This window comes from Vipera berus (assembly GCF_964194415.1).
Source record: "Vipera berus genome assembly, chromosome: 2".
NCBI lineage: Eukaryota > Metazoa > Chordata > Lepidosauria > Squamata > Viperidae > Vipera > Vipera berus.
The window spans coordinates 154,248,949-154,261,729 of NC_138203.1; the positions used below are offsets into that span (position 1 = coordinate 154,248,949).

The 12,781-nt window shown below is 37.8% G+C and overlaps 1 protein-coding gene across 2 annotated transcripts in view; it reads right to left on the reverse strand.

Moving 5' to 3' along the window:
* The window catches only part of PITPNC1 (phosphatidylinositol transfer protein cytoplasmic 1), a 191,313-nt gene that overhangs the window by 64,363 nt on the left and 114,169 nt on the right, over window positions 1–12,781 (reverse strand). For both annotated transcript variants that reach the window (XM_081321871.1, XM_081321872.1), the window contains exons 3-4: window positions 9,571–9,659; window positions 4,289–4,296 (exon numbers count right to left, since the gene is read on the reverse strand). In XM_081321871.1, the coding sequence (XP_081177997.1) occupies window positions 4,289–4,296; window positions 9,571–9,659 (97 nt within the window). The remainder of the gene's footprint in view (window positions 1–4,288; window positions 4,297–9,570; window positions 9,660–12,781) is intronic.

Below are 12,781 nucleotides of genomic sequence, written 5' to 3' on the forward strand. Positions count from 1 at the left end.
TTCAACATCCCACTTCTTCAAAATGATAGGAAGATCAAATACATCAAACAGCAAAGGATCAAAACCAAATAAGAGTTAGAAAAAGTTGCTGGGCAAAGGAAGACATAATTTGAATAATTCTTGTATTTCAGTTAATAGCTTTGGGTTGTAAGACTAGGGAAAGAATAACATGTTATTAATTGGATCTAGATAGATTGAGAGTCTGACTCAGAATAAGGGAGTTCATATGTTTGTAGGATTTCAGGACATTTTCAATCTTATTTTTCCAAAGATACTTCTTTCTCCCCCCACCCCACCCCATGGTTGTTTAACAACCATTCAAAGTTATAACAGTGCTGAACAAAGGACTTATGAGCAGTCTTCACGTTTATGACTGTCGCAGCATCCCCATGTTACCCGATCAGAATTTGTGTGCTTGGCAACCAGCATGTATTTATGATGGTTGCAACATTTCAATTTGTGAGTTTCCCAGCCGACTTCCAATAAGCCAAGTCAATGAAGGGAGCTGGATTTGCCTAACATCTATGTGATTCATTTAATGACCCCAGTAATTCACTTCTGGCAAAAAGGTTATAACATCAGGCATGATTGATTTAACAACCGCCTTGTTTAGTAACAAAAGTTCTGATCCCAATTGTGATCATAAGTCAAGGATTACCTGTCTATATTTTGAAAAAGTATTTTCTTTTCAAAAGTCTTTTGAAAACAAGAAATAGGTAGTACAAATAAGAAAATGAGCTACAGATTGAAAAATATTATCTACCCATTAAGGGTAGATAAACAGCAAGAGTTAAGTATTATCGAGCTAATATATTTTAATAATCATTAGAAACTTTTATATTTTATATCAAGTAGCCATTAGCCTTTAAGCTAAAAAATATTTAGTTCACATTGTTCAAACCATTGAAAGAAAACTATAGTAATAAATCATTCATTTCATCAATAATATAAATTATACATTGAGTTAGAATATGATTCTAAACCCAAATTTTAAATATGGCAAATTCCACATATAAAATTGTAGTTCCAGAATAGTTTCCAACTAGAATTAAATTATGCATCAGACTTACTTTTAATACTAACTTCAATTTTTGTTGTTTAACAGAAAACAGAGGACTTTGCTATCAACCATTTTTAGGTACAAGCAGCAGATAATTTTGCTGAATGCATAGGCTATTAACTGTATCTGATCTCATGACATGATATTTCAGACCAGTTTTTCTCTGTAAACCTTCCTGATATATTTGAAATTAGGTACGGGATGTACGTAGAAGATGTTCTGAAACAGACCGTCTCAACTGATTTTAGTGATGGTTCAGGAGAACAACTTTTAAGATTAAGGCAGCCTTCAATGTGCATTTGAAGTACTAGGTCTGGGATAACCTGTTCAATATGTGTTTGATGTCTCTTATTTTTTATTAGCTTTTGTGTTGTCAACTAATAGCCTAGTTTAAACAACCTTCAAAAATAACTACTTCACTGATTATTCAGTTCCATATTTGTACACATGCTTGCCCACCAGCTTTATACAGACACCCTGAACAGGAATAAAATAGATCTTGTAGATCCACAAGAGAAATATTCTTCAGAGGGCAGATTTACAAGAGTCAGTGTTTTTGATAACTAGTGTCAACTCTACAATGAACCTGGCTGCAGCCATCTTGCTTGTTCTAGGTTGCCACAGGATTGGGAGTGGGTGTGGAGGATTTCTGCTAGTCTAAACATTTCACTGTCCCATGGGAACCAAGGTCATTTCTGTCAGTTAGGTGGGGGGGGCATGAGCATTTAGTTAGAAAACCCGCCAAACTATTTTATTGGGAAACGTAGGTGATTGCATAGCAACGGGGTGGGAAGTTTAACATTGTAATAGTGTTTCTCTTTGAAGGGAATTTCAGACTTGGTTTCACTTTTGACCCGTGCTGATACTATGTAACCAATAAACATGTTCTTTGAGGAAACCTCTAGCCTCGGTGTTCTGATTTGTTTGATCTCATCTATCGGAACCCTGACAGCTAGCTCTGGTCAAAAGTTTTGCAGCAGCCATCTTCACCAGCATACCAGATATTCATCAAGAGCATACCCAATTTAAAAGCCTTAGTATAATCCACTATAATGTACATGATGATAACTACTGTAGATCCACTTTTACCGAAAACAGACACAATTTGTGCTCTAGCTGAGATGAAAGAAAGCAATGAGGCCACAGCTGAAAATCCAGGGCCACGCATCAATTTTATAGTTGGTTTTTAAAGAAGGTAGGTTCTACATTGGTGGCCATCTGGTCCATGCAACATTATCCATTCAAACTGCAACTATGTTCACTAGGCATGAGAAAATGAATGCAGTAGAATTTCTGTTTTTTGCATAACGCAAGCATGGATATAGCTGTCTTAGTTACAGCTCCTGCACATGAATCTGCTTTTCTACCATTCTGCATTTGCTCAGGAGAAGCTGTACTTCAGAGAACAGGACCACATACACTGAGGATTTACCTGTTTGCAAGAGGAATGGGAAAATACCTGTTGATAGTACAGTTCCCTCTTTCCGTAGAGAGATAATGGCTATTTTTAATGAACGAAATCAATTTTTTCTGATATTTTTCATCCACTGGCACTTTATATCTACTTGTTTCTTCCCGCCCCCCCCCCTTCCCATCGAAGAATATTTTAAAACACATACAGCCCCCTGTTTTCAATAGTGAAAGCCTTGATGATTCTCACAATAATATACTTTGTAATTATGTCAACCATAATATGCTTTAAGCCACTATTGTTCAGAACTAACATGACAGATCATGTCCAGAAGAGGAAACATCTACGAGGACAGAAAATAGCATTAGTTATCCTGAGAATGCATCAAGGGAATCACTAATAAACTAAATATATCAAAGATGAGATTAAACTCTCATGTAAGCTCTCTTGGAGACTCTAAGCAAAAACAAATGTTATACCCCTATTCTAGGCTATTCTAGGATTACCAGGATTTACCAGAACTGAGCTGAGTAAATTGGGAAAATTTGAGAGCAAAGAGATATAGTTCTCTGTAGTGGTCCTTAAGTTTTTTTGCACCACAAATCTCTAACCCTACAATGACTGGGCTCGTTTTTGGATGACATTTTGTTAAAACCTCATGTTTAGCCATGTTGATTAGCAAACCTCCTAACCTGTGGAAGCACCTGACCCAACTTTGTCTAGGCACAAAGCTTGCCATTGGGGTTGGCTAGTCTTGGATGGAAGATTCCCAAAGACTATAGGCTAGACTGGGATGTAAAAAAATAAAATCCCAGAAGACAGCATTAGCAAACAGCTGCCATACGGCTACCAAGAAAGCTCCTTGGACCTTATGACTGTGTATGCTTCAAAATAGTTCAGAAGTGCTTCTATTCGGCATACGTTTGAGCAAGAGGGTGTTGCTTGAAGAGCTGCATTAACTTTAAGGAGTGAATTTGTTACAGCTGACACAGACCTTTTCAGGCTCATTTTAATGAGCAGCAGACAGATGTTCCATACATATTTGGTTCCACACAGGACTTCTTCTGAATTATTTCTAAGTGAGCTTGGCGATAATAAACAGGTGCAAGTAGTCAGCACGAGAAGCTTGACTTAAGGACATCTCCACCTTTTGAATTTGTGGCCAATTTCCCCATCTTTTTACTAAATCTAGTTATGGAATTTTTTTTAAAAATGTTGATCAAACTGTTATAGGGAAGGGTGTGCTTGCTACAGAAATATATTTCTACAAGATTCGTTTCATGGAAGACAACGGAACGGAATTGATTTTGCTCAGAGCAGTGTATTTTTAAGTATGCCCTGTGTCTCTTCTGTTTTATACTGCCTAGTTCAGTTCTTACGTTTTCTGGGCACTGAGCCCAGAATTGTTTAATTCTGTCTGGAGATTGCAGCATTTTCCAGGTACTGTATCAAGACAGATGGTTGTTTTATAAGTTAATGAAAGACAAAATGAAAAACTGTCTCTATTACTAGCAATAACCAGCATATTAAAGCCTGTATGTCTCTTTTTTATATAAAGAGAGAAAGGTTTTTTTATTATTATTATTACAGCTACTGGGTAACAAAATATATCAAGCTTTGAAATTATTACATTTTTTACATCAATGACATTTGATAATATTAGAAGCACTATTCTTTTTCAAGCTAGATAAAAGAAGGAGAAATCTGCTGTTGAATATCAGTATCTTTATTCTTTTAAAAAGCCAAGAATCTATTGTTTTGTTCTAATCATAGCTTTTAAATAGTATTTAACATGACAAAGAAGAATCAGAACTTACCGTGTATTCTGATCCACATTTGGCCGATAGGAATAAAAGAAAAAGAAAAATAATGGCATAAAATTATTTCATTGTTCACATTACTTTAATTAAAATGCAAAATGCATTGCTAATTTTGATGCATGATACAAAACCCTAAGAATCATATGGGCTGGAACAAAATTCAAAGGGGCACTATTTGTAATTGTTCAATAATGAATGGGCAGAGAAATTGTTGGAAGTTGTGAACTGAATTTGATGGGTGTCATTCTTGCATAATTTTGCTTTTCAGCTCCCTACTCTTAATAATATGTTAAAATTACAGAATTGTATGTATGTATTGTATATATCAGAGGTCCCCAATCTTTTGGGCACCAGGGACTGATTCCATGGAGAGACTGGAGAGTGCATGGTTTTGTGTGTTGCCTGCATCTTGCGGATGGGACTTTGGTTGTTTCTGCAGCCTGGTTGCTGGTATGCCATGGCCCGGTACTGGTCCATGGACTGGGGGATGGGGACCCCTGGTATATATGTATACACATATACACCAAACAAATTAGGTTTTTTATTTAATCTTAAATGCATATAAGTTATTCAAAATTTTACTGGAAAATCAATTGGTGAATTAATATATCAAGAATATTCCCAGGGTTCCAATTAGCAAACTGTATAACAATTCAAGCTAGAGTCAACTGCTGGAGTTTCAAAACATTGTGAATTTGTGTCAAATGCTATCTTAATAATGGCAAATGTGAGTCAGGCATAGTCCTTAGAGGATTAAAACCACCTCTCCATGTCAAATTAATTAATTTAATTTAAATTATTACACTTTTTGCCCAATAAATTATTTAGTTTTGTGTGAATTAAATTGTTGACAATAATGATATTTGTCTACAAATATGTGTATACTTCTTTGTGATGGAATTTTATGGATTATATCAATATACTGTCCATATAACATCGAAGCATAAAAATCTGTGCATGTGTATATATAAAAGAAATCTTAATCCTGCAGTCTCCCACAACAAATACAATGGAGAAAACTGAATTTAAAAATATTGTTCCAAAATGTTCTACCAATTGATTTTTTTTTATTGCACTCACTTTGGAGGGCAAGATTAAGGTTCCTATCAAAAATAAGCATGGAGAACATAGCAAGTTTGCCTCAAACAACTGTGAAATACTTAAAAGAAGGTTATATTTTTGTTAATCCTGTTTCATCTGTGAGAACAGTTGTCTTCTTTTAGGAAAGTAGATATGACAGGTTGGGGTGAGGAACTGGACATGAACACTAAAATGGCACCACATAAGAAAACTAAATTCATGGGACTTAGCAAAAGTCCCTTGAAATTCATATGTCCAAAGATTATTATTATTATATTGTTCCCTCTGCAGTATTTTTTCCTCTGATTGACAACTGCTCTCCAAGGGTCCACTCTGAGGCAAAAGACTTCCATGATACCTTCTCCATTTTTAATTTATAAACTGGAGAAGTCAGTGTGTGCTCTACCACTAGATTATCTTCCCTTTTTCCAGTGAAGGGACTCGTGGAGATGGTGCTGGTGCAGTTGGAAATTCTTATCAGACGGACCCCAAGGATAGTTCCACACAACAATCTAAAGGGAGTAGTCAGTGGGAACAACGGAACCCAAGGAGATCATTTCTGTCCCCAGAGAGTAGTCAGGGCTTCATTGTGGCTTTTCGGGAATGTACACATCTCACAACTCTGGCTTTCCCTCAGGGAGCACAATTCTCCAATTCCCTATTAGCTCAAAGTTAGAGCATGTTTGCTCTCTTCTGGTGCCAAAAAACCTCTGCGGTGCCAGGAGAAATATGCCCTTGACATTTTACCTCAGATGGCAGAAGTGAGAACAGGTTTTTTTTTCTCCCGCAAAAACAGTGGGTATGCCCTGGACATGTAAAGCAATTTTCAGATAGGCATGCAAAGAGACCAAACTCAGCCCCGGTACCACAAACAATAATTTGTAGCTGTATGACTAATTCGTGTTCAGCTTGCCTCTCCAGTTAGTAAAAGTTCTAATTATGAAGAATGGCAACTTGTCCTTGGATGAACCTAACGAAGTAGTGCCTGATTCTTGTAACCCCTACTAAATAATATCCCTGGTGCAATACAACTATTAGGTTAACTATGAGAGAAATCAGCTACAGCAACCAGGTGAATATATCATCAAACCTACTTCATAATTTTATGTAGCGCAGCACTTAAGTGAAAAGAATTGGGTAATACATATCTAGCAAAGATTAGACCAAGAAATGAAAATATGGGGGATTCATTATTTTTATGGGGATTAGGAGGTTTTTTAATCTGTAACTTATAAAACTTTAATTTATAAAAATTAAGGGGAAATGAGCAACGTATAAAATAGCAAAAATGTCCAGAGGACTACCTATGAATTTCTGTTGTAAAAATAGCAGTTTTGTGTGGCACTTTTAAAGGCTGTGAAATGTGTTTGAGAATAAGCCAGCCTTCTTCAACTAACTGTAAATCTTCGATTTACAGCTTAGTTTCTGTTCAAAGTCACAATGGTACTGGAAAAAATGTGATTTATGACCACTCCTTACAATGACAAATGTTGTAGCATTCACATGGTTACGTGATCAAAATGGGAAATCCTCACCCCAACCTGGGTTTGCCTAAACTCAAAAGAGAGAAATCAAACAAAATTTAGGGAATCTGCAGCTGAGGGGTGAGCTCGAAGGCAGCCTGTCAACTCCAGAATTTTTTTTAAGAAAAGAAGTAATTTTATTACAAGCGAGGGAAGATAAGATTCCTCACACTGAATACACAGTAAAAAAAAAAGAGAGAGATAAATACACATAAACTCAGGTAATCCTCGAGTTATGACCACAACTGTCACCAGAATTTCAATTGCTAAGCAAGGCGGTTATTAAGTGAATCATGCCCAATTTAACCTTTTTTTGCCATGGTCATTAAGCAAATCACTACAGTTTTGTGACTCATGTGATCATTAAGCAAATTTGGCTTCTCCCATTAATTACTTCTCACAAGCCAGTCGGGAAGGTCACAAATGGCGATCATCTGGCTCCAGGATGCTGCAATTGTCATAAATACATGCTGGTTGCCAAGCGTTGAAATTTTGATCACATAATTGTGGGGATGCTGTAATGGTTGTAAGTGTGAGGAATGAGTGTAGGCCACTTTTCTGAGTGCCACCGTAACTTTGAACAGTCACTAAAAGGATGCTTTTAAGTCAAAGACCACGTGTAGGTTATAATAAAACTATTCAGCCTTGCCTAAGGTAATCCCTCCTTATCTAGCCCAGGGCTTTTCAACCAGTTGTACGGGTACCACCTGTGGTACATTGCCACCTAGCAGGTGGTACACGACCATCCTAGAAAAGTGGAAGCAGGGGAGGGGAATGAGCTGAACCGGTGGCAGCACTGCACAAGCGTGAGGGTGAGATGGCTGGAGCTGCAGGGCTGTCAGGGCTCAGCAGAAGCACCAGGATCAGTGCCGGCTCCAGCTGGAGCTCGGCACTGATCCTGGCGCTTCTGAGCCCAGAAGAAGCGACAATCAGCTGGAATGTTGCAGCATCTCCAGGGTCTTGTGATTTACATTCACATGCTTGGCAACTGATTCGTAGTTATGACAGTCACAGTGTCCCAGGGTCATGTGAAGTGACCAAAACCTGCTGCAACCACCCAGCAGATGGAGGGAACAAAAACCAAATACTCCCCACCCCACCCCCACTACCAATCCTCAACAGAAATGCTCACAACAATGAAAACCTTGGACAGGAGGAAGAGCGCCGCTGGGCGGGCAGGCAGGTGTCTTGCTTGGCTGTGGTTTGGGGGGCACTTTTTCCAGTGCCATTGTAACTTCGAACAGTCACTAAGCAAACTGTTGTAAGTCGAGGACTATCTGTACTTCATCACTTTTTTCCTTTTATTTTGTCATCAAGTTTTTGACACCTTGCTAGGTGACTGGTGGTACTCGGATGTTGCCAAATCCTAAAAGTGGTACAACGGGTGAAAAGGTTGAAAAGCCCTGATCTAGCCATCTCCAAAAATCTCAAATCTTCTTTGTTTCTATGGGGCCTCAGGGATCAGGTGCTTCATTATTGGGCACAGAGGGCTGCCTATTTGCTATTTAAAGGGCTCCCTGCTCCCTGCTACAGTTTCTTGAGGCAAAACAGGAGTGAAGCCCAAAATTCAGCTACCCAGGAAGTTGTCCAATGATGGGCCCAAATGCAATTTTCTAATACTGGGAGGAGGGGGAGAAATTAAGAACTGAAAGGAAAGCAGGTACTTTTGGTGAGAAAAATAGAATAGGATTCTGTTCACATCCATAATCCAAAACTTCCACTCTAAAAAAATGCCCCTCTTTTACATTTTCGTATCTTTTTATATTTGCACAGGACACGGAAAATAATCAAGTGATGCAAATCAGACATTAGAAATTCAATCTTCAGAAACCAGCTGGAGTCAGTCAGGATTCAACTGACTTGCTACAGGTAGTCCTCGCCTTATAACAGTTCATTTAGTGACTGTTCAAAGTTACAATGGCACTGAAAAAAGTGAGTTATGACCATTTTTCACACTTATGGCCACTGTAGCATCCCCATGGTCATGTGATCAAAATTTGGATGCTTGGCAACTGATTCATATTTATAACACTTGCAGTGTCCTGGTGTCATGTGATCACCTTTTGTGATCTTCTTACAAGCAATGGGGAAGCCAGATTCACTTAACAACCGTGTTGTTAAAAACTGCAGTGATTCACTTAACATCTGTGGCAAGAACGGACATAAAATGGGGAAAAAATTCACTTAACAAATGTTTCACTTAGCAACAGAAATTTTGGGCTCAGTTGTGATTGTAAGTCGAGGAGGACTATCTGTACTATCCTTGCTATGGTCGTTCTTGAACAAAGGAATTCCAAGGGAAAACTTCAACTGAAGTTCCATTATATTAATTGGTCTAAATAAGAATCCATGATTTCCCATTTCACTATGGAGATTAATTAATTCAGCAGTGTTTTATATCAACTGTCACTGCCATTATAAAACGTCACAGTGATTATTTAGCTTAACACCAACCTCCAATCATTTCCCTCTGACTTAACTGCTTGCAATTCTAAACCCAAACAAACAATATATGTATACCCACTAAAGATAAATATACATTGGATGGAGCATTTACTCTGTAAAATATCAAATGGTAATAACAGTTTTAATCCAAGATAGAAAACCAGAATCATGTAACAACTGAAATCATTAAAACATCGACTTTCTTTACCATCACAGCCCCTTAAAACATACCTGTAATTGTATATGGGTAGTAATTCCATGCCTTCTCTGTGACATAAAATATTTTGGGGACAACAGCTCTTGCCCAGCTTGGAAGTTTGCTGCAAGAGAAATAGAACTTGAATCACAAATACTGTACAATCCACTCTGTTAATTTCCCCTAATGAACAATAATTAGTGGATGATATAAATTTGTATATATGGCTAAAGAAAGAGATATATTATATGCTGTAAGCAACCCAGAGTCATTTGAAACAAGATGGGTGGCAAATAAATTCAACAAACAAACATTTCTGTACTGAATACTGCAAAAGAGAGGTCTCAAACTTCTCATTTTTCTCATTCGTATATTTAAAACTTGGAGAATAGTGCCCCAAGAAGTTGTGTCTTCCCAACGGGACAAGAATGGTGGAGTATGGCCAGCCATAAAATACCCATTTCCCAACACGCAGGATTACGAGACTACAAGAAAACGCCAATGATTGGATCAAATGGAATATTTGCTTTTCTGCGTTGCAGTTATAAATTGGGAAAATTGTGCCCATACATAGCAGCCTTTTTTTTCCTTCATAGTGGCAACTGGTCAAAATGTATCTTCCAAGTTTAGTTTTAAACAGCCATAAAACAGGATTATTTCTCCTAGCATTACCATGTAGTAAATATAGTTTGAAATGCAAAAGCTCCCTCAAATCAAGCTTGACTCCAGGTGCTGTCAGTGAAGTTTTGTCGTTTTCCTGGTAGCAACATACAAGTGATTTGGACACTGCCTTCTCCTGGCCTTTTTTTCCTAGCCAACACCTAGGGGTTTCCCATGATTTATTTATTTTATGTATTTATAAAAATTATTGGCTGCCCATGTTACTACAAGTTAACTCTGCATGGCTTACAACTATATATATATATATATAAGTTGAGCCAGGACTTTAGGCCCTTACGAAAGGATAGGAGGGTTGGGGCCAATCTCATATCAGGAGGCAGGCAAGATGTTCCAGATGGCAGGTGATCTCCTCCCCTACTTAACCCTTTTTCTAATAAGCCACTTACTTATTATAACAAATATATACTTTAGGCATCAATAATGTATTATACTACAGTAAAGGACCAAAAATAAATATCCTTATTAAAATGAAAATGTTGTTTGATTTTTTAAACATATGAATTGTACATTTCAGAAACTCAATCCCTTGAGTTCATTTGATAATCCTAAATAATCACACCAGTGTTCCTACACTACATAATGTTTAGGTGTTGTATAAACCCTGAATAATGAACAACAAAAGTACAGCCTGGTAGCCTTTTTCTGATTAATGACCCAAAATGTTAGCTTTGCATTGCATCTAATAACTTTAAGGTTTATTTTGCTCTCCCAATTCTAAAGTTGTTTTCTTATTATCGAGTGGTGGCTGAATGAGGGATGATACTCCTAACATGGGAAAAAATGCAGTTCTGCTTGCGTGCTGACGTCAGTATAAATCCTTCTCATATGCTGGTAAGGATCCAGCAGAGAGCAGGGGAGATGATAAAGAGATAGGTGGCAAACCCTACAGGAATTGGATTGCGCTTAGCTTAAACAGAAAATGAATAAGATGCATATGCCCAAATCACAGAACAGGGAATTTTGCCAAATAACATGAAAAATTGAGGTGGTCAGTGAGTTGGGACATGCTTACTAATTGGGTGCACAGAAAATGTGGAGGTAGGGCTGCTATGTGTGGAGAACATTTCTTCATGCATTCACTGAGATAAGAAAAAGTAGCAATATGTTTTTCAAACATAAAAGGTATCTTTGTTGGGGGGAAAATAGTCATGATTGCCTTGACTATTGTCAGATGCTGTTATGTGAGTATAATCTTGAGAGGTATCCAGAAGTGCCATTCAGTGTAAAATGCAACAGTGAAGATATTATCCCTTCTGCACTGCTGGGGATCCACATTAAAAAAAAAAGACTTCATGTATTTATTTACAGTGATTTGTATGATTTTTTTTCAGAATATTGTGTCACTTGAGCGCACTGCGGTAACCAGCATGGAGATCTGGAAACACAAGAATATCAGTTTTAATACCAAGTGCAAAATAATAAATGCTATTGTTTTTGCTGTAACTACCTAGTTGTGAAAACTGGATAAAAACAATTCCTTCAAATTATGGATGTGGAGATTGCTACTGAGCAGAGCTTAGACAGCAAAGGAGAGAGAGAAGAAGAAGAAGAAGAAGAAGAAGAAGAAGAAGAAGAAGAAGAAGAAGAAGAAGAAGAAGAAGAAGAAGAAGAAGAAGAAGAAGAAGAGGGAGTGAAGAGCATCAAGAAATAAATACCATTGGAAACTAAGTTTACCAAGCTCAGGCCCTATTATTTTGATCATACAATTGATTCAAATTCCTTAGAAAAAATTAACTATGCTAAGAATGGTTGGAGGTGTTAGAAAATAAAACTGGCTAAAGCCACACTGGATAGAGACCATCAACAAGATTCTGGTTTAAATGTAGAGATATTAAACCAAGTTGTAAACTATCAAAAGGAATTAAGTCATAAATAACTGAACCAAAATAAAGAGTGAAAATGTGTCTCCCAAACAATTAATTCTAGGTACCTTACAGTTCTAAAACAATAAAATTATCAAAACCAGTCCACAATACTGTATGTATTGGCAGGGCCAAAAACTTTCCACTAAAATGCTGGCTGCCTTATACTGTATATGGTGTTCAGCCCTCTGAAAACCCTGCAGAAAAGCATGAGGTTTGCTAATTTTAAAAAACAGAACAGGCTAAGGGCCATCCAGACCTACAGGCCCACTACTCTTCAGTGAGGCACCAACACCGTCAAGACATCCTCCAAGCTTCTTTACTTCCTTGGGGCAGAGGTGTGGGGAGGACTTGACAGCATGCCTTCTTGGGCTAATCACATATTGGCTGGGCAGGTCCCACTTGGAGCAAAGAGATTTAATGGAAAGAACACAGATGGTTCTGAGCCAGTGATACATTCTGAGTTGCTAGCATTTACTTTTGTAAACCTTACCTGGGGTTAGGACCTACCTATCTGAAAGTCCAACTCTTGTGATATTGAGACAATCTGATGTAGAAGTTAAGGTGCTGGATTAGAAAGTGGGAAACTCCCTCAGACAAAGATGCCAGCTGGGCGATTATGAACCAGTCAGTCTCTCTCAGCCCAACTCACCTCAGAGGATTGTTGTGGGGGGGGGGAAGCAGGAAAAGGGAGCATTATGTA